At 31.7% G+C, this 23,575-nt stretch overlaps 2 protein-coding genes across 2 annotated transcripts; one reads left to right on the top strand and one right to left on the bottom strand.

Moving 5' to 3' along the window:
• The first annotated feature begins 1,818 nt into the window (after window positions 1-1,818).
• LOC100788445 (monosaccharide-sensing protein 2) lies at window positions 1,819-6,018 on the top strand. Its single transcript, XM_003537648.5, has 5 exons — window positions 1,819-2,109; window positions 2,374-2,934; window positions 3,027-3,910; window positions 4,710-4,897; window positions 5,273-6,018. Exons 1-5 carry the CDS (start codon window positions 2,031-2,033, stop codon window positions 5,727-5,729), a joined length of 2,169 nt encoding a protein of 722 aa, XP_003537696.1. The 5' UTR covers window positions 1,819-2,030; the 3' UTR covers window positions 5,730-6,018.
• An 8,009-nt stretch (window positions 6,019-14,027) lies between these two features.
• Window positions 14,028-15,303, bottom strand: LOC100787383 (RING-H2 finger protein ATL8). The gene has a single exon (XM_003537646.5). It carries the CDS (start codon window positions 14,813-14,815, stop codon window positions 14,135-14,137), a length of 681 nt encoding a protein of 226 aa, XP_003537694.1. The 5' UTR covers window positions 14,816-15,303; the 3' UTR covers window positions 14,028-14,134.
• Between the last annotated feature and the right edge of the window lie 8,272 nt (window positions 15,304-23,575).

The raw sequence follows: 23,575 nt of genomic DNA, 5'->3' as shown, positions 1-23,575 counted from the left end.
TTAATTTGTTTTGAAGATAAGAATCATTGTAAATTTGTAATATCCGAAAGAATCTCATCTATATGTTCAAATTGGTCTGGGGAGGGAGGGAGAGGCTTATTTCAATATTTTTTTTTATCGGACAAGATAACTAATAACTTTTAATTTAAAAGGTGTAATGAAACTAAAATTTTAAAAAATCGACAAACAACTTCAATTTTTGTAAAAGGTTTTTTAACTTAAAAATAACTTTTAAGTTGATTGAAGCAATCATATCTTTGTGATAAAAAAAAAAAGAGCATATCTTTGTGTTAGTGAAATTATTCCTCCCAATTATAATTTTTTTTATTCATAAGAATTAAATTTAACATCTTACCTATTTTGAGTTTGGTAAATCTTATTAAATCCAAACTCTTTTTCTTGAATGAAATATTTTGTTTATATATATAAAAAAAACTTCAAGATCTTATTTAAGGGTATATATTTTTGGAGGACCAAATAATATTTAACCTTATTATTATTGAATTTCCAACTAAATTACAATAGATATGAAATTTGATGAAAATATAATATACTAAGGAGGGGAGAAAGTATTGATTAAGATTTTGAAAGAATATTTTAGTATAAAAAAATCTTAGAAATTTTAAAAGATTGTGTAGGAGGGTTATGATTTATTATATTTTTTTCCAAAAAAAAATTCTGATTGAGATTTTATAATTTGAATTTTAATAAATTTATATCCTAAAAATTTAAAAGATTTGAAAATATTTTTTTAGAATATCAATGCACCAAATACTTAAATGCCAAATGGGAAGTGAAAATCCACACCCGTATAAAACATAATCTCAAACGTGCATATCATTACATCAAAACAATGCTTGAATAGGAAAATAAAACAAAATGGACATTGTTTTATTTTTCTTTTCTTCTTGAATTTGACAACTTTGAAATTTCTGTAAGAAATGCACTTAACTGATTTTTTTATTGTGAAACACGTGACCGGATAAGATAACTATCTCAACTGATCCTTTAAATTTGAACTGATGCCATTTTTTTTATATGTGAAAATTAAAGATATCGTCGGAAGATTTATAACAACATCGATCTTCAACCGAATTACTCTCCTCGACAATTATTTATGTGATAATAACAAGTAATAAAATATCTTCCATTTTGGAGTTGTCTTTTTCTTTAAAAAAATCCAAATCAAATCCTTTCATTTGATGGTCACCTAATAATTTAAACAAAACACATCAAATCATCAATTGATCTGTCTATACAAAGACGTGGGAGTGAAACAGTGTTTAACGCATATGACTGTCTGGTATTCAAATCTTTTATTAAATAGAAATAAATCAAATTTTGTTTCTTAAAAAATAGGAAAAATCAAGTTTTTTTATTAGATAGTAAAAAATAAAATAATATTATGTTCAAATTTTAATAGACCAACATAAATATATTCTTCTGATGATATAACATAAATATATTTTTGCTTAAAAAACATAAATATATTTATGTGACAAACAAAGTGCTGAAGTGCATTAGGAAGTGTTAATAACTTCTTCAAAAAAAAAAAAAGTGCTAATAACTTAATGTATTCTGCCACATACCATATTTATCAATTTTGGCCGCATACCATATTTATTTATCAATTAAAACGGTAATGACTGTCGTGTAAGGTGCAATCGTGGCGACTCCACAATGGCAGAAAGAAATCGCAGAGACAATTCAATTTCCACGTGCCTGTCACGAAACGCAACAATAGTATAATAAGATTTGGGGTGGCAGCATTATTTTGACTTTTTAATTAATTAATAGTTGGTTTATCATGACAAGATAAAGAAATAATAATAATGATAATAAAAACAACAATTACCTCGTACAGCTAAGTCTGAGTTAGATATGCTATGAATTTTCACATTGCTGCTTATGAAGATCTGAGAAGAGTTACTTATAAAGCTTTCAAATTGAGTTCAAGTGTTTGAGTTTGGATTTTGCTTCTTTTTTTTTTTCTTTCTCAGACAAGGATATTAAAGAGAGAGAGAAAAAAAATGATGGAGGTTGTGATTGTTGCAATTGCTGCTACACTTGGGAATCTTCTGATGGGATGGGATAGTTCAACTATTGCAGGTTGGTATTTTCTCATCTAATTATGCTGTGCTAGTGCTTTTTCAGTTATGTGTGTGTGTGTTTTGAAAATCTCAATGTCATGTATGATCATAATTCTATTTCTATGCAATCATTTGTTCTCTCATATACTGTTTTATGATTTGGGAACTTGAAGCTAAAATGATTATTACCCCAATTCTCAAATAGTTAGAATAGGAATTGCAAAAAGGGGTGTGTTAGATCTCATTACTGAAATTGAACAAACATGTTTGTACACTCTTGCAGCGGGTATGACCTACATCAAGAAGGAATTTGTCTTGGATGCCACACTTGAAGGGCTAATCGTGTCCATGTCGTTTATAACCGGCACCATTGTGACATTATTCTCAGGGACAGTTTCTGATTTGGTTGGAAGACGCCCTATGCTGATAACATCTTCTATTATGTTCTTCCTTAGCGGTTTGGTAATGTTGTGGGCACCTAATGTTGTTATTGTTCTGTTAGCGAGGATAATTGATGGGGTTGCCATTGCTCTTGCTGTTACTCTTACTCCTCTCTACATATCCGAGGTAGCGCCGGCCGATATCAGGGGCCAATTGAACACTCTTACTCAGTTTGCTTGTTCTGGTGGAATGTTCTTTGCTTACATCCTGGTGTTCTCAATGTCCTTGTCAGATTCGCCAAGTTGGAGACTCATGCTTGGGGTTATTTTTATTCCTGCCATTGCTTATTTTTTACTGGCTGTGTTTTACCTGCCTGAGTCTCCTAGGTGGCTTGTGAGCAAAGGCCGGTTACTTGAGGCTGAAATAGTTCTGAAAAGGCTTCGCGGCACTGAAGATGTTTCAGGTGACACTGGATTTGCAATTATTGTTGGTTTTAAATTTGTTGAGTTGAATCATCCTTTTGTATTGATTAGAAGTTATAACTTTGATGAGTAGGGGAATTGGCGTTGCTGGTGGAGGGTCTCAGCCCTGGGGGTGAAGCCACTTCCATAGAAGAGTATGTGGTTGCCCCAGCTAGTGAGCTTCTTGTTAACCAGGAAGCAGGGAAAGATTATATAAAGTTGTATGGTCCCAATGATGAGGGAGTTACAATGGTTGCTCAACCAGTGAATGGACAGGGTAGCATGATATCCCGTAGTATGTTGTCTCAGCAAGGAAGCTTTGGAACTCTGACTGGTGGTGGTCTTAAGGATCCTATTGTCACTCTCTTTGGAAGTTTGCATGAGAATACTCTCCCGGAGAGTGGAGGTTCACACAGTATGCTACTTCATAATGCCAACAGTATCTTTAGCATTGGAGAGACGGCCAGTCCCTTTGGTACCAACGACAACCTGCACGCGCTACTAATGCCACTTCAAGGGGGTGCTGGGGAGAAGGATAGGGCTTATGGGTCCAAGGACATGTTAGGTATGAGGAGCAATAGCAGCCTGAGAAGTAATAGTAGTTTGGTTCATGGGAATGCTGTTGACGCTCCTAAAAATACCAACATTGGTGGAGGTTGGCAGTTGGTTTATAAATCAGCTGATGGTGCTGGTGGTGGGAAAAGAGAAGGACTCCAAAGGGTTTATTTGCACGCAGAAACTGCGGCAGTGTCTCACTCTCAACATGTTTCATTTGTTTCAACTTCTGGCTATGACATACCGATAGATGGTGGTGAAGCGTATCAAGCTGCTGCTCTTGTCAGCCAGTCAGTTCTAGGTACTCATGATATGTTGCATCTGCCAGAAGTTGCTGCACAAGGACCAAAATGGAGAGCTCTGCTAGAGCCAGGAGTCAAGCGCGCATTAATTGTTGGAGTAGGACTTCAAATACTTCAACAGGTACTATTAGTTGGCATTTTAGTAGTATTAGATTATATTGTGTTCTGCTATGATTGATATCCCATGCATTCATCTTAAAATTGAATGGTTATTGAGGTTTTAGAATTATGTCATGAAGACCAGTAACCTATGAGGAAGTTGTTCTTTTCTCTCTGTTGTACTTTGTCATAGATTTTATCAGTCTCAAATTCATAGAGGTAGAGGATTAATAATCATGAAGATAATTAATGACCAGTTTAGTATTAGGGTGTTGATTTGATCATTCCACAATTACAAGTCTTCTTCAAAATTACTAGGTTGTGCGGTGTATCTTATCCTATCCGTTTATATACATATACACTTACCTTGCAGTTGCTTTAGTACTGTACAAAATGATGCCTTAGATGATTTTAGGAGTTCTTTGGTTTAAGAAAAAGTTTCCAGTTTTCATTTTCTGTTGTTACTAATGATTACAATCATTTGCTGTGCAAATCTTTTGAAAACATATAACAAAATGAAATTGCCATAGAATTTTTGTTAATTATTATTGAAAGCAGGAAATAGAAATAGAAAATGTTTTCTCAAACAAAACAAGCCTTTGGTTGTTTGCACTGTTAGTAATCTCTCCTTTCCTTTTCTTCATCTCATCTTTCTAACAATTTTGACAAAATTATTGGACATATGCTAAGTACATATGCTTCTAGGTGTTATATTCCTCGCAATTTAAAATTAGCTGAAGCTAAGGATATTCACGATGGAGACTTGCACATACACTCTCGCTTCTTCTTCTGTGAGTCTGAAAATGTAATATGTATTGCAGGCTGCTGGCATAAATGGGTTTCTATACTATGCTCCCCAGATTCTTGAGCAGGCAGGAGTAGGGGCTCTTTTATCAAATTTGGGCCTTAGTTCAGCATCTGCCTCTTTTCTTGTAAATATCATTACAACATTCTGTATGCTTCCTTGTATAGCTCTCGCAGTAAGACTCATGGATATTTCTGGCAGGAGGTATGTTTAAACTATGACTTGGCCTAAATTTCATATTGCCCTTGTTTCTGTTTCACGTATGGAACCGTAGCCATATTACAGCATTATATTTACAACAACATTGTTCAATTTCTACAGCCACAATTGTTTCATCCTTGTCTTTTGCTACATTGTGATATTATTGTCATTGACATTTGGTAGGATCGCTTTTTGTAATATAGATAGTGCCCTATTAGTGCAAGATTTTCTTAATTGCTGGTCTATGCATAGCTAGCTATCTCATAAAAAAAAAATTGGATTGAAATGCAGCAATTAGTTTTTTTTTTTAAAAGGCAAAACTTCAAATAAAAAATGCAGCAATTAGTGACAATGACATTATGTATTTTCTAATGGCAGGTCAATCATGCTGTACACTGTACCCATTTTGATAGTTTGTCTCCTGATACTAGTGATCAAGCAGTTCTTTCAAATCAATTCTGTCGTCGATGCAGCAATCACTGCTATTAGTGTTGTGGTTTATGAAAGCGTCTTCTGCATGGGCTTAGGCGTTATTCCCAACATCATATGTGCTGAAATCTTCCCAACAAGTGTTCGTGGAATCTGCATTTCTCTGACTTCTCTTACATATTGGGGTTGCACCTTGATTGTCACTTTGATATTCCCCTACTTGCTCCAGCTTCTCGGTCTCACTGGTGTCTTTGGATTATTTGTTGTTGGCTGCATCATTTCATGGATATTTGTCTACTTGAAAGTTCCTGAAACAAAAGGCATGCCTTTAGAAGTTATTATTGAATTCTTTGCTATTGGTGCAAAGCCTGGTACTGATCCTGCCGCATTGGGAATCAAAGGTTGATACCTTAGTGAATACTGATAAGTTTATAAATTCAGTAGGTTCTGATTCCTCCTAAAATGAGTTGAGAAGTATGGAAAATTGAAACTATTTGGCCTTGGGACATATGTCAGCATGCAGCGACTTCCCCTTTTGTGCTTTTAGGAGAAAATGAGTATAATCTAGTAATTTATTTATACTCATTATGACTAATGTTTAGGATATTCCTTGTATTCTTTTATATTTTCATTCCTTAGCATTTGCCGTTTGATTTTTCACCATGCTTTGAAACAGGTGATGTGCCCTAGTGATATTTGAGGTCTGAAATGGTCATCACTATGCTGGTTGTGCTTTCTATAGTATCGGTCTGATCATACCTAAGATTAAAAAAAGATCCATATATATGATATATCTACACTTAAGCTTGCAAAAGTTGCAATTTTAATGTTATGTAATACCGAACATGTATAAAATTGAAACTTAGGACCAACTTTAGGGAAGAAAAATGGAGTTTGTAGCCTATTTAAAATTGTATGCATCACTATCACTATCGTGTACAAACAGGAATCATATATGAAATCCTGACAAATCACAACTACCATCGTAAATTTCCTCACCTACCTCAAGAGTCACTTAAGAGACAAATGAAAAGAAAAACACATCCTCTATTATCAACCTCTATTCCGGACTCCAAGATCAACTAAATCAGATATCAAATACACCAACCCTTAAGCATTGCATCCAGTAGGTCAAGCAAAGTAAAGTCATTATCCCATTAAAATATCATTGTTGGCAACCCACGAACTTAACCAGCACAAACTCTTTAAATCTAAGTATTCATCACCAAAATCTCCACGAGACACCATCTCACAAAGAGGCATGCATCCATGGTTGTAGTTTGTAAATTATTGAACCTTTCATTGAGACAGACAACATCATTGACTCTTTTTTATCATCTTGTAAGCTGTTGATCACATGAGTTAGTTCTGATGTCCCTTTCCCTTATGCGTGTCTCTACATTATCCGTAATTCAAATAAGTTACAATCAAAGTCAGTCGGGCACTTAAAGTGCATTCATCATAATGTTGAAAGCCAAGTGGACCGGAACATAAAATTACTTGAGATAATTTGAAACTTTGCTCAAGTTCTAGGGACAAAAATAGAATATATAATACTAAGCAATTACATTGATACCCCTATCTGTGATTTTTTATTTATTTATATGATATCTTTGCTATATTTTCTTACAAAAACACAAAATGTAACGTGTTTCTTGAATAATAGAGATTATCAATGTAAGTGTAGCATAAGATTCTCATCAATTGCCATTTGTAAAAATTGATGTTAAAAATATGAATAATATTGAAGGAAAAAAAGAGTAATAAAAAAATTTATGATGAAATTGAATAAAAAAATACATTCGGAGACTAAATTAAAAATTTAGTGAAACTTAAGAGGAGAATATAAAGTTTTAGCCTATTCATAATTGATTGAATATAATAATAAATTATTAATATAATAGCATGTAATATTGAACCGAATTAGTTTAAGAGAAAATAGGTTATCTATTAATAATGTAAACTAGTTTTATACTTTAATTTAATCACAACCTATCTTTTGATAAGTTTCTTGAATTTTATAGTAATCACTTTAAAAATTATTTTAATAATAATTTTTAATTAATTGATTCTATAACAGTTTTTTCGCTAACAATGCATAAAAATTAATAAAAAAGATTAGATGACATGAAAATGGTAGGTCAAATTCATTTTTAATAGAGACAATTAGTATTTACTTAGTAGAAAAGGGCATAAATAAACCAACAGAAATGTTAAGTTCAAATTACACACACCACAAGACAGAAATGGGCCGGAAATGATTTTTCTTTGAAATTTGACTCTTTTTTTTTTACCAAAATACTTTTTATATATATTTTAGATATTAATATATTTATTTTTCCTTTAGTATTTACTTTAAAAAATAACAAGAGTTTTTTTTTAGGAAATGTTGTAGGAAGACATAACATGTTCCCCCAAATCTTCTTTTGTCTAAAATCTAACCTGTTAAACTAAATAAATTTTTACTGAATATTAAAATTTTATTGCATATTCATTTAAAAATAAATTAAATAAGACAAAAGAAAAAGTGTAGCTCTTAACAATCTACAATGAAGGATGAGCTTATTGAATATGTTTTTATTAATATGAATATAAGTTATTTATAAATTTTAATAGGATGTTCATGAATTTATTTGATAAAACTTGATAATTCAAATCAAACCAATTTGGTTTGAATTAGTCCAGCTATTGATTATAATTGATTTAGTGAAGTGAAACACACTGATGTAGCTGACATAACTCCATCTTATATAATCATTTAACCATTTTATTTTGGACCTACAGTCAATCCTATCACATTGTCACTGGGTTGTGATCACCGAACGCAGCAGTTCGTCTCCTACACCCAATCTCACTTTGTTTATCCATAATTCTCATGAAATCTTTTGTTCCTGACTCCAAACAGTGTAAATGTTAATCAGTTACTGCAAATTTTTTCATAACAAATTAAGCAGTGCATACAAAAAATACAAACACAACAAGAACCTGAAAGCAAGGCAATTATTTAATATTGATCAGGAAGACACGTGCATGTAAAAATAAATTAAAATTAATAACTTGTGTTCCCAGGTTACCTTTTAAAACTAAATAAATTTTACAAAAGTCTTGGCCTGATCTGAAAAAGCTGGGCCTAGTTTGAGGAAGTTTTGGGCCCTGACCTGTTTTTGAGCCTAGTGGTGGAAACGCGATTGTGGCAATCCCGCAACGCGCTTTCTCCGTAGGCTCGCACGTGTCTTCCCTTGCCATATTTCTCGTTCCAGATTACACGCACCTCACGCAATTACCATTGACGTTGAAAACTACCACAAGCAAGGTATTTCTGTTTCTTTCTCATATTTTCGGAGCTACCAATTGGTTTGGATGGTATTATACGGTTACCTTTGAAGAAGAATTGCCTTCTCACCAACACAATGTATAAATGTGATGTTCAATAAATTAGTAATTTAATTAGTAAGTTAGTTTTTTTTTTTTACCAAACTTAGTAAGTTAGTTAATAAATATAAACTGGCAAAGAAATTTCAAGTAAATTAGTAAAAATAAAAAGGAATAGAAAAATTAACAGCCTAGCTATAAGTTATAAAGAGTAATATTTTGGTTGATTTTAAAAGATTTTTCAATTTTTTCAGTAATTTTTAAATAGTTATATCTCTAATAATGGTTCAAGCGTGTTATAAAATAATTATTTAAGGGATAATTGTATAACTTTGAATAAATAAAGAATCAAATTACTAACCTAAAAGTTAAGAGATGATGTGAGTATTTTAGCCTTCTATTTTGGATTTTAAGCAAGCGTAATGCGTTGATCGATGCTCATGTTAATTCACTTTGGGTGTTATCTTCCAGTATATATTATTTGATTCCAGGATTGCTCTCTATTCCAGGATTCTTCAACAGTTAAGTGTTAACGATTTAATCCATCATGAGGAAAGATAATTATGTGCAGAATTATGCATTTGAATTTTGAAGTGACATTTTTCATGAAATGACTTTATTTTTTCTTATTACATATGTGCACCTGTCTTCCCTAACTGCAGTTCAAGATTGCGTATCATACACTGATATTCGAGACTTATATTATTTTGCATCGGAAACAAAGTGGACTCAATTCCATGATATGTATCCTAAACAAAGTGGACCTGATTCCAGGTTATCCACTTCATATTAATATAAACACAGAAAACGATTCTGCTGTCAATTCTTATTCAGAGTCGTTCACTGAGTATGGAATATCCGAATCTGAAGGAACTAGTTTATTGAGGGATGAAGAACCATCACGGAACATCAGAATAATTAAGGTCCTGCTTGGAATATAGTGCATGTTTGGAAAGTATCACAAGTTTTACTTATCCAAAACTCAGTTTCTAAGAAAATTTTACTCTCAAGCATATTTTTAGAGAGTAATCAAATATAATTCCAAACTATTTTTACCCTCAAATATACTTTTGGAGAGTAATCCTATTGAAAATAAAACACACCTATAATGGTGCACTAAGCACAACATCGAGTTCATGGAGACTTGTGCTTCCAATGTCAATTTTTAAAAATGTAAACCTTCCATAGCAGTTGCAATGAGCTGTCCACCGGTTAAAACCTCTTTGGATAAGCTTATGCAGCAATATTTTAAAGAAATAAATAAAATTTTCCACAAATTAAACATAATATTTTTAAAATAGCTAGCTATACTGCTATGCAAAATAATGTTTACATATTAGCTTAGGCTCCTACTGCACATTGCGATCAGATTTTTTGTTTGACAAACGTTGTTTTATATTAATAATGAGTCGTAGTCATGATACATAACTTTTTATTCGATTGCATCACCGAGTGAAAAAAACTACTGCTGGAAGCCTTTTGTGCAGATGATGATTCACAAGGAGTTGATGGCTCTATATACGGTGCACTTTCCGCTCATGTGTGACCTGGAATGATATTAAAATCTAATGATAGAATAATTAGTGAACCGAAGTTACCCGAGAAAGGTCATTTTCTTCCATTTGTTTTTTCTTCTTCTTTGGACCACGCTTTTCTCAATGATGTGGAAAGCGCTAGTTTTTTTCTTTTTCTTTCGGAGTTGTCTCTAGAAGAATCTTAGTATATATGATTTGGACTATGAAGTTTTATCATCTAGTTCCGCTGATTCATGTAAATTAGTCCTTATTGATAAGTTGTTTTAATTTCCGGTTTTCCCTTAATTAAATGAAGTGCTCTGAGTATCTCTTAAAGTTTTAATTTCTTGTAGCTAGCTGGGTAGTGATAAAATCAACCTTTTTCTATATGCATCATGCTTGGATGTGTGTTTCTTAATTAAGATCGAGGAAGGCGTGATACAATGGCACTGCCACTACTCTGCCATCGCCAATTTAGGTACCAGTCACGTTAGATACTTCAAAACGGATAAGGCAGTTTGAAATTTTGACCCATTTGTTTAGGCAGCCGCAGGAGAAAGAAAAGGTAGGTAGCATGCAATGCAAAGCGAACAAGTTGCCCGCGGAGATGTCACGTTCTGATAAGTCACATTCAAATACAAAAATTAAAGTTTTGCATAAAGTAGACAAAGGCAAATTGTAGCAAGTTAACGAGTCCTCATCACTACTAAATTGAAAATTGAAAACAATGTACTAGAGAGTGGGGGGTAGTAGTAATTAAGAGTGACAAGTGGGAACAATTTAATATCTTGCAAACCTTTGTGCGTGCTCTCAAATCACGTATATATCCTAAGGATTAAGGGGAGATATTGCTTTTTGCGAGTTTTATTAGCTTTCAATTTTTGGGCTGAGTTGTTCGCACTTAACAATGGGCCAGTGCAGGAGAAGAGAACAGAAGATAACCTAGGAAAGATTAAATGGTGTGTGGGGCCTAATAACGAGTCACACAAGTCCCACCAAAAATAAAAAATAAAAAAGAAAAGAAAAGTAGAAGATGCCGTCAATTATCATCTTTCTATAGGCATCAATGGTGTGTCCGGACTCTTATAGTCCCTCATTAGAGGGACCTTTCAATACATGCGAATTGGGATAGATGCGGAAGAGGACCATGTTGCCAAAGGGCATCTCAAACTTTATTTTTTTTCAACCCCATAGAAAAAAAAACAACACACACTCACACACATACTTGTGCTAACTTTATGTCACTCTTTTGTCTTATCTTCACTTTATATATATTTGATTTGATTTTGCCTCCATCAAAGTATGCATTTCCTTTTGGTATGGAAAATGAAGAGGATCTAGGGATAGTGAAAATAATCAAGCTTGATGTACAAGTAGAGATGGTTGCGTGCCAGTGTTGGCTCACTTGGGGTGAATAATGCATGTTACTATTTGATTCCCTTTGACTAACGAAAAAATTGATTAATGCAATTCTTGTTTTATGACCGATGGGCATAAATGCTACGAGTACTTTGATTACTACTTACTAGGTAGTAATGGTTGGTACCAACAAAAAGGGGAAAGTGTGTGTGTGTGTATGTAACAAAACAGAGGGAGGACACATTGACACAACACAAACAATGGGATCATCGAAGAGAGGAAGTTGGAAAAACCACTGCGGTGTGGAAATGCTGCTGGTTAAGGTTGGTTGGCTGACAAAACATGTATGCTTTCCTTTTCATAACTTTGTTTGTCAAGTTCGTGACTAAGCATTGTAATTACTCTTAAAGACGTGATTGCTTCAAATGACATTGACGTGACTTATCAACAGCCAAAATATCATTTTTCATTTTTTTACTATATTATTTTGTTACAATAAAGTTTGAATAAAGAAAAAAAAACCCGTATTTTTTTAAAAACAAAAATAATTTTAGAATCAAACCTAAATTACAAATAAGAAGATCGAAAATTCGACCAGAAATATCAAACTTCTTGATTTTTTTTGTGATTATATCATATTTCATTTTAATAAATAATCATGTTGAAAGTTTGACAATGAAAACAAGGATACATATATGCACATATCACATGTATGAATAAAGTTAATCACAATTAAGTAACTATATTTTTTATATTACTTAATTATAAATAATTTATTCCATATTTTGTATTTATTTTACTTAAACTTTATTGTAAATTCAAGTATGAAAAATATCAATCTTAAACATCATAATAGAAACATATTTTTCTATAACATCAGAAATAATTAGTTTTTTTAGATGAAAATGATTTTTTTCAGAGGTTTTTGAAAGTTTATTTCTATTTTTTTAACCTATTCAAAGTATTAGAATTATGATTGTGCTAATATGTGGCACTCTTTTTAATGACATTTTTTTCTTAACTACTAACACAATTATTTTTCCTTTTATTTCTAAGAAATATAAATTCAGAATTAAGACCTACAATCAAACTTCATTATATTTTAAGCTGCAATTATAATGCCAATTTTCATAAATTTATAAGAATTATTATTAATAAAATACAACATTATTTACTTAACAACTTTTTTTAAGAATTTTAATTAACTTTTAAAACCAGTGTAATATGTAAAATTTTAAATAATTTATTTGTATAAAATCTAAAGTTTTAGTTTCATTATTTTTCATTGTACATTAATAAAAATATATTATTTATTTAATTGATATGACATCTACCTGATCCTTAATACAACAACTTTAAAATAATTCAAAAATAGTTAAAAATGATCTGAGGACAAAACGACAAAAATCAATGCTCCGACTCCGCGTTACCGTGCGCACCATTGCAACACAGTAGTCATGGCTGTAACAATTTTAATTAAAAGATTTTACAACTTTGCTAAATGTCTAAATTCAACTCTTGGAAAAGGTCCTTATGGATGATAATTTATAATGCATTTATAGAAGTTAAGTATTCCAGAAAGAATAAAGTAACACTAAAATAATGCATGACCAATTAGGTAAATATCTTAAGTCCACTCTTGCTGAAAAGTCCCTACAAATGGTAATTAAACTTAAATGATTTTATAGACGATAATTCTTCCAAAAGAATAAAACAACACTGAATTAATGCATGAATAGTAAGTTTTGGATAGAATGTACATTGATACAAGTTTGGTAAATATCTAAACTCAACTTTTAGAAAAAAAAAGTGCTTACAAATGAATATTATAACTTAAATTATTCATAGAAGGTATTTCTCCCAAAGAGAATAAAACAACACTAATAGTAAGTTTTTGATAAAAATCTAAATTGATACCAATTGACTAAATATCTAAACTAAACTCTTCGAAAATGTCCTTACAAACGATAATTATAACTTTCATAAATTTTATAGAAGATAATTCTCCCTAAAAGAATAAAACAACACTAAATTAATGCATCAAAAGTAAGTTTTGGATAAAATCTTTAATAAAACGAACTTTTCCCTACTAAACTTATCCGCGTCAAAAAGAAAGTAACAAAAACACTAATCAATAAAAGAAAAAACTACTCGACAACAAGCAAAGCTGTCTTTTTCCCTACATATTTTTAAAATCCTGTTCCTCTGAAATTATTAAAAAGGAAAACTCTAATCATTTCAACAATATAAAAAAGCTTGAGGTTTTCACTTTTCATTCTTACACAATCATTTTTGTGGTAAAATAAAAGTACCTCCTTTAAAATAAGTTTTAGAAAACAGTCTTTTTACACTTTTAAACTTTATACATTTCGATTAGTTACAACTTTTATACATCATTATATGATACGCACTCAGTAATCTTTGCAGGATAAACAAAAATCTAGAAAGAGAGAAAAAAATTGCCCAATTTCCGATCTCCTTGATCAACTTGAAGAGATAAAAAGGTACAAAGTTAAAAAAAAGAAAAGAAAAAAGCTATAATAAATAAATACAATAACTACTATTTTCAGGGCAAGAACCCACTATTCACATGGTGGCTGTGATGATGATGTTCCATGTTACAATTACTATTACTGTTACTGCCACCCCTGTCGCTGTTGTTATTAATATTATTATTGCTGTAACTCGCGGCATTGTTGTCTTCTCTGGACTTCAATTCGGGTTCGGTCGCCGGCGTTCTGGAAGCTCCGGCACCGGTGGCCGGAAATCGCCCACACTTCTGACACCTGGCCACCGCCAAAACCTGTCGACAAGAAGGGCAAGAGGAGTGGGACCCAAGCCACGTGTCGATGCAGGGCACGTGGAAGCCGTGGCCGCACTGCGGCAGCACGCGGATCTCGTCGCCGGCGGCGAACTCGGCGAGGCAGATCGCGCATTCCGACGTCGCTAACCACTTGCTCGGGTTGCTGTCCACGTACGCGAACTTCGGAAGCGACTGCAGCACCTTCTTCTTCAGGCCCTTGTTCGCCAAGGCTTGCCGAGGAGAGTTTCCGGCACCCGAGCCTCGCCGGAGCCACGCGCACCGCGCCACCGCCACCAGCCCCACCACGCAGATGAGCGCGCAGAGGAGCGCCGCGAGAATCACCACGAAGTCGGACTCCAGCGCTACCGCCTCCGGCGGAGGCGCCGCCGCGGCTACCGCGGTGGCGTTGTCCGCGGAGTTTAGAATTCTGAACGCGCGCGTCATCTGTCTGAGAAATATATATTGTTATTTGTTATAATGAAGACGGAAGCGAGTAAGAAACGAAGAAAGTGTGGTTGGAAAGGAGAAGGTGAAAACTGAAAAGAAAGTGAGAGAGAGGGTTTTGGTTTGGTGTATGGTGTGTTTGGGTTTTGGAGTGGAATTGAGGGCTTAAATAATTGGGGTAGGTATTAATAGTTTGAGTTGACAGAGAGGTTAGTGCGGTTGAAGATAAGGGATTAAGGGTTGCGAGAAGACTTGAGTCAAGATCATGACTAGAAACAAGAGAGAGTTCTTTGTTTGTGTTGTTTGGTAGGTACAATAAAGTGGACCCTTGCTACGCCAAGTGGGTGGGGAGGTAAGGGACAAAAGTGGACATAACTCCACCCTTGCCCAAACTTGTTATGCTTCTTACCTTATCTCTTGAGCCTTACTACTATGTTCTTAGATATTAATTACCAACAATAATAATGAATAATGCTTTTGTTGATTTTCCATGTATAATACTATGTTTCTATTCCTTTTTCTTATCCATTGGTTTGATTTTATGAACTGTAGCAGATAATTGTGAATCCATCCCTTATCAAAGCAAATGAAAAAACCGTAATTTCTAGAGGATACTACTAGATGATGACATGTTTAATATTTTGAGCTAAAAGACGTGAAGAATTAAAAATACATTTAATGACAAAAAAACAAAACTGAACCAAGAACTCAATTTTAAAACCGTCCATGAAATAAATGTGAATCTGGAATTGGGGCGTTTTAAATTCTAACTGGGAAAGTGTACCAATTATCGAGAAGAAATACGAAATATTTGCAGCCAATTGTGGCACTAAATTTAAAGTTTCATGTTAATTTTCTGCTGTATCTTGCTAGCCTGATTGTGTCATCAACTTTTGGGCGTGCCTTCAAAACCACAACCCCAAGTTTACATTTGTTTACAGTTTTTAAAAGAAAGGCTGATAATTTAAAATAACCAAAAATAAAATAGTAGCAAGTGGCCCTCTCACTCTTTTTTCGTGTTTCTTGGAAGAAAACATGAGCAACTGAGTACTATTGTCCAGCATCTATGGTTTTTGGCCACATGATACTGCACATTTACGCTGCATGTACATACGAAGAACGGAAAGACATATTTACGTACGTATTCCTTATTCCTTAAGCTTTGGTCTTTGTGTCGTGACTTTATTTATTTTCGAGATTCTAATTTTTCGAATATGGGACTCCATGTGTTTTCAAGGATCTTGTTATTTTATTTTTATATGATTTTAGTTTATTCATTAACTTACATTCAATATTTAACAACATTATCAACGCAACACTTTATTGACACTCTATTACACTTTTACATAAGTATCCTTTTGTTAATTATCGGATGTCAAATTAATATATGAACTAAAACAATAAGAGAATTAAATTTGCAGAAAGATGATAGTAAAGGCGGGACATATATATATATATATATATATATATATATATATATATATATATATATTATTAAGAACAAATATGATACGTACTGAAAAATATAATGCTGTCTTTAAATTCTCTAAATTGATAGCACGAAATAAAGCTCCCTTTCGTGATTTGTTTTTTAAATGTGAGATATAAGTTGCCGTCATTCGAAATCAGAGATTCTTGATTACAGGTGGAAAGTATTGGCCTTTATGAAAAGTTGATGTAAATCTCACCTCAAACTACAGGTTTTTTTTTTTTTTTTGCAAGTAGTAGAGAGATATGTCTAATCTAAAGATTAATCCAGCCCATCTCTTCAGCTAAATTCGGTTTCTCATACAAGGAATTTTATTTTTTTTCCCTTTTGTTAGGAGAAAAAAAGGAAAAAAAGAAAAAAAAAAACTTTAGCGATGGCTGGGAATTGATTGCACATAAAAATGTCCCCATAATGGGTTCTATATGTTTAGCAAGTTATGAGACGTATGATTATATATCATATATCATAATACCCTACAAAATACTAACAAAATCTATGAGCAGTGACAGAAAGAAAGTGGGCAAGAGGGAGAGGATTGAAGGCACCCAAAGAAGAGAATGCGTCGTCTTTTGAATTTTATAGGCTTTTTTTTTTCCTCCTAGCTACTTTGATGAGTGAGCCACTAAGGCTCGTTAAACATGTGCTAGTGTCTGGCACCGTGGGGTAAAGTCTGAGCTACTTTTCAGTTCAATTTATAACATAACATTTGTTGTATATATAATGTTGCAATTTCCAAATCAATGATTGACGGAGATTAAAGCCAACGTGACACCCATTTCATTCTCAATTCGGCAGTGGATGCGTGACATTGCCGAAAAAAGAAGAAGAAGCATCGTCTCTTCCCCTTTCAGCATGTGTCCTTGGCAGCAAAATACAACAATAAGAAGAAAAAAGATCACAACATTTATTTGTTTATTATTGCTATTGCTATATCCCAAAAGACCATGCATGTAGCTAACTAGATATGTAGTGTCTATTTATAATTTTTTGTTTGTTGGGGTGATTAGTTCGTTTGCATTATGGAGCCAACTAATTTGTAGGAAAAGGCTACACACTTTCTGTCGAATAGTCACAGATAACAAACATGCATAAACGAACACGCAAGAGTATTATGGTCAGGAAGGACAGACAATAAAGGAGGTGATCAAAATCCTTAACCAGGTGTGATAATGGCTTATCCTTTAAGGAGGCCACAAAGGCTTATCCTTTAACGAGAAACAACGCCACATTCCCAAGCAGGGGTGTCTATTCTAATTCATTGAAGCTATGTTTGAATTGAAATTAGAAGAATACTTACCTAAATTTTAATGCATTATAGCGAATTTCAATGCATAACATAAAAGAAGAAGAAAAATTATCGTTCGGAAAGTAAAAAAGTTTTTGAGCTCTCATAACTGAAATCCAAATATACACTAATTTATTTGTGATATTCGAAAAAATACTTCCTCCCTCAAATATAAAAAAAAATTAACTAATTATTGCAATAGTTAAAAAAATTATTTAATATCATTTAATTTTATTAATTACATTTAAAAATATTTTTCCTAAAATGTTCTTAATTGAAATTTAATATAAAAATTCATTATATAAAATAAAATTCCAATTAATTGAAAGATCTTTTTGAAATAATATCATTAAATAATCTGAAAGTAGTTAAATCTTGTTGAGTTCATCAAACATTTTTTTGTTGCTTATAATTAATTCGAGAAGGAGTACCCTTTTAGAAAATATTTTTTTATATACACTACTTTAATAATCTATATTTATCATGAGAGAACAAGTACTCTACCAAAAAAATTGTTGATCATTGTTGAATGTTTGACAAGTGTAAGTGTACCAAAATATTCAAATAGTAATATTCGAAAGTCCGAGTGTCAATTTCTACAAGACTTTATTTTGTACTTGCGTTGGATAATTTCTTTTTTATAAGAGGAAAAAATGAAATGAGGTAAAAGATGAACTAAAAGAAACAATAACTAAAATAATAGATATAAATAAGAGACAAAAGATATAATAGGAAATTCAATGAGATGAGAATGCTATGACCTAGCATGTCTTATTTGTCTAAGATGTATTATTTTAGATTTTTCTCTATCAATTAGGTAAAAAAAATTTATCCACATCAATTAGAATACTTGCCCCTCATGTCTCATTCTGACAAACATATCTTACATATTTATTTCTCAAATGTCTTTACTAAGATTCAATAGATAAAATGCATCAAATTTTAATTCTAGATATTTATTTTGAAGCATGAGCATAATGCAATCACTCTATGTCTAGCAATGATTTTATTATGATACCCCTTCCTTTTAATTCTATTAGAAATTATCCTTTGTCGAGCGACTAATCCCTAAAACTGATGCATATAAGACCTTTCTTGTATTTCTATTAAAAAATATATGTCGAGTACCTAACCCCTAAAGATGATACAAGGATGAATGATACATGAAATTAAAATAAGAAAGGATAATAGGAAAGAAAACATCTATTTGCATTGATAAATATGAAGCATACAATACATCTTTTGACTTTTAGACCTGTCAAATCGTAACTAAAGGTTTAGCCTCTCATAGCCATAAAAGGTCTTACACTTGAAAAGGGGTATAGAAACTGATGGAGGAGAAGGGGTGAAAAAAGGAAATAGAAAATAATGAAAGAGAAGAAATAATTTCCTAAGGGAGAGATCTCAGGCTTTAGGTGTGTATTAGAGTACTCAGTGTGTCTTTTTTTCTCTTTGGCGGCTTGACCATCTTTTTATAATTGTTGGAGTGGACTTGGGCCTGCGCGATTCACTTAGCACAGGTGTCTGTATTCGCATTAAGCTTGTGATGCTCGCTTAGCGTGTGTGTCTCTATTCGTGCTTAGCACGCCTCTTCTCGCTTAGCGCGTTAATGCATATTTTCGTGTTGAGCGCGTCTTGGGCTAGGCCAGATGCCGAAATCTTCTTATTTCATATTTTTGCTATTTTTTACATGTTTTTTACTTTTAATCCCTCCTTTTTTATATCTGCAAGTCATAAATAAGAAAAATATTAATTCTTAACAATTAAGTAAAATAATTGCTAAATAAATATTTTTAAAGTTATTTTTATTATATTTTTGTTATAAAAAATAACTCATATTTAGTCATCATCAATCATAATTAAGTCAAGAAGAAGTAATCTTTTAGAAAGAAAAAAAATTCTTTATATACACTACTTCTACAATCTTTATTTATCATAAGAGAACCTTTATAATTAAAAATATTATTTATTGTTTTTAAAATAACAAAAGTACTGAATAGTGATGACAGTTAGAATCTAATTAAAAGTTGACACCACTTTGCGAAATATCTAAATTCAACTCTAGGAAAAAGTCCATACAGACGATACTAAAACTAATATAGAAGACAAATAGACAATTCTTCCAAAAAGAATAAAATAACACTCCATTAATGGATGATTAGGTTTCGGATAAAAATTTAAATTGATACCGATTTGGTAAATACCGAAATTCAACTCTTGAAACCAAAAAACAATTAAAAAAAAATCAACTCTTGGAAAAAGTCCTTACAGATAATAAAACAACACTTAAATTAATGCATGAATAGTAAGTTTTGGGTAAAATATTTAATATAATTAATGAACTTTCCCTGCTAAACTTATTCGTGTAAAAAAAAAAAAAGCAACCAATATACAACTGATAATAAAAGGGAAATATATTCAACAATAAGCAAAGTTATCTTTTTTCACGAACCGAGTGATAGTGGCCTGCATCTTTAATCGAGTGATTCAGAATTTGAATTATGAAATAAATGAATAAAAAAAATATATTGATTTTTTTAAGCTTAAGAGTGTTTCACTTCCATATCCTCGTATGTATTCTCAAATGAAAAAAATAAAGGTGCGTAATTCCCACAATGAACAAACAAGTACTATGTCCAAAATGATTTTAACTAGAATTTATAATTATGACAAGTTAAAGATTACAAATGCATCATGACTCAAACATTTTCTAAGATAAATCATTGAAAGTACCAATCAATTAATATGAAATTGTTTTAATTTACTTAAATTTTTTATGTTTAAATCTTTTAACACATTAAATATTTGAAATAAGAATTTTATTATGATTCTACTTCGCTCAAGAAGTATTACTAATGATTAATATAAAAAAATCTGGAAGGGATATAGGGGATTATCACTATAGATATTTTTAAAAAATTTTATATAAAGAAACCTCACATCAAAATGCATTGCCCTGACTGTACATTACACCTCCCGCGCGCTGTGTTTCTTTGACTAAAATTTGCAACTTGGAACCTTTACGAGGTGCATATATATAACAGTGTGGATGTAGATGTAACTTTATGATGATGATGATTTATCCATGGGGTAGTGATAATCACACGAACCTGAAGGGTAACCACGTGATCGTGATTCGTGAAGGTAATAAATATATCATGATATCATAGGAATAACGTTTTCCTTAGCATTTACACCAAGTGCATATCAACCAAAAGTTGCACATGCCTTATTAGGTGGCTTTATAGCATATGGCTAGAAAAGATTTACCATTAGGTAAGGTCACTTGATATTTTGTAAAGATCATATATATTAATAGATAACTTTGTCTAATAATAATAATAATAATTTTTAATATCACAACTTGATTTTTTTAAACAGAATTATACATGTATAGAAAAGATTTATATCTAGGATATTTGTAGAAGAGAATCAGACATTTACTTACCAGAACTAACAACCCGTAGCATCGTGGTATATATTCTTATTTCTTGGTATATATAGAAACATCTAATGTGATTGTTCACTGGATTTTGTTTTGAAATTCAACGCACGCTGAGATGGTCATTTTCATGACGTATTTCATTCTCAGTTCACTCACTGATTTTTGTGTAGCGATAACAATCACTGCACTGCCATCGATCGCACAAATGCAGAAGATATTTAAGTGATTATTACAGGTCCATTACACATCAGTTTATCAAATATTGTTGTCCAGTGCTCCACTTACTGTCGAGTTCAACATTAAATGTACTTTTGATGTCTAACTTATATATTTGTTAAACAATTTCATTTAGCGTCAATTAATTTTAAAATAAAATCTAACAACATTATAAGCATTTTGATGTGCTAGCTATCTCATGTTGTATATACAGACCGTTTGTAAGTCGCCCTATATATATGATTTACTGCACTGTTTATTAACCGAAACCTCACATAAAACATTAGTATATATGAATGAATTAATTAAGGGTCGGACTATTTTTTATACATTTAATTTTGATTCAGTGCTAGCATAGAAATTTTTTATGTTAGTACTTAATGAACTACCATATTATATTCAATATATTTGTCCTTTTATATAACTATAAATACAACCAAATCTATTAAATCAGTTAGTTGTGAACATAAAATTGGATAATTACATTAATAGTTTATGAAATTAAGTTGCGTATATCTTCATTATACATATATACCTACTTCCACTCAATTTGAATGTTTATTTTACTTGAGTGTGCATATTAAAGATATTTTAACTTTTCAACTAACATTTAAAATCTAATTATTTTTAAAGTATAAATATCATCGAAGTGGATTATATTTCTTCCAACAATAATTTTTATATACAAAATTAGAAATTGAACTTTCAACTTGTTTAAAAGACCTTGCTATTTATTAGCCGTATCGGACTTTATTTACATGGAATAAGAATATCTGTGTACTCTCCTCACCTAACTATGTGATTTTTCTCGTGTTTGTCATGTATGTCATCATTTGAGATTCATATCAAATCAATTTTCCTTTCCTTTTTCTTGTTTTGTTTAATAAAAATACTTCCCTTTATTTTTAATCAAAGTTCAATTTTTTAAAATAATGTCAAATATAATGGAATGTGTAGATTTGGATAATATCCATGAAATAATAAATTTTAATCTTAGTGCAATCATTATATAAAAAAAATTGTGTTTACGAATCATCAGTAAAGTCTGAACCTTCCTTTTTTACGTGTTAAACTATTTGATTGCCAGTTTAAATATAACTTGTGTTTACTTTTCTTATTAGATTTGTTCTTGCTGAAGCTTGGGGCCTCTTCCAAGCTGTCCAGTTATCTTCTCAACGCACCTCTCCAATGTTATTTTTGAAGTGGACTCTAAGATCCTAGCAGACAAATTCAACAAGAGGCCAAGACCGAAGACTGTCTTCCAAACTATCATTAAAAAATGTCTACATTTGCTTTTAAATTTCATTCCAAACTTAAGGTAAGTTTTGTAAGGCGGCAACTCAATCATGCAGCTCATACATTAGTAATGAAAAGCCATAAACTTGTGTTTCTTAAAAAGAAAATTGTTCTTTGAACAATGAGTTGGAAATTGATCACTCTTGATACAATCTTACTTAATTTCTTGATCTACGACTGAACTGCAGTTAATTAATGGGACTACAAAATAAATTGGTTGGAGGATGGAGAATCAATTACAATCTTCTACATTCATGATCATGTCAGTTAATAAAATAACAAATCTATCGAGATTTCATGCTTTTGACATTGAGAACAATAATTTGGAAAAAATAAAAAGAATATTGACATTGGATGATTATTGGGTATTAATAAATTTAAAACAAAGGGTTAACAATTAAGAAAATATGAGTTATAGTGTTACACGTAACTGATCGCATAAGTGAAACCAAATACCTAAGACATTCATAATTGAATTGCTTTGGTTTATTTTCATTCCTGTAGAATCTTCTTTCTTTCTTTTTTCCTTTCTTTATATTTTCTTGACTTACATTTTATTTTAATCATCCACAATCTTTAATGTTGCCAACAATTCTTTTGAGATGATATTTTAAATTTTTTAAGTATATGCCTTTGTCTAATAGCAAATAGTCACAATAGCAATAATTTTGGACAACAGCTTTAAAACATCTAAAATATTTCATTTTCTTTTTTTAAAGATAAAAAAATTGATAATAGATATTCAATACTAGTTGTCAATCATGCCAAGAATCACTTCAAGAGAAAACAATCACTAAAAACTTATTTATATTAAGATGGAGTCAAATGCAACTTATATTCATCTTTCAAGAAAGGAAAGTATATATATTAAAACAAGAGACAAATAGAGTGCAATTTAAGTATTTGCTAGGAGACAAAAAAACATAATTTACTCTTGTAATTTTTTAATAATTCACCTGTATTTAAAAATTGATTCCTGATTTTGCACCGTCGGAGCCTTTTAATTCTCAAGCATGGATGAAAAGTATC

The sequence above is a fragment of the Glycine max genome, chromosome 11 (genome assembly GCF_000004515.6).
Source record: "Glycine max cultivar Williams 82 chromosome 11, Glycine_max_v4.0, whole genome shotgun sequence".
NCBI classification, from domain to species: Eukaryota; Viridiplantae; Streptophyta; class Magnoliopsida; order Fabales; family Fabaceae; genus Glycine; species Glycine max.
This window is presented reverse-complemented; position numbering and strand designations above follow the sequence as displayed.

Excerpts from the sequence above, each read along its gene's own strand:
- LOC100788445 (XM_003537648.5), top strand. The coding sequence starts at position 2,031 with ATGATGGAGGTTGTGATTGTTGCAATTGCTGCTACACTTGGGAATCTT. Across the intron at positions 2,935-3,026 it reads CGGCACTGAAGATGTTTCAG|GGGAATTGGCGTTGCTGGTG; the intron begins GTGACACTGGAT and ends TTTGATGAGTAG. Across the intron at positions 4,898-5,272 it reads ATGGATATTTCTGGCAGGAG|GTCAATCATGCTGTACACTG; the intron begins GTATGTTTAAAC and ends TTCTAATGGCAG.
- LOC100787383 (XM_003537646.5), bottom strand. The coding sequence starts at position 14,815 with ATGACGCGCGCGTTCAGAATTCTAAACTCCGCGGACAACGCCACCGCG.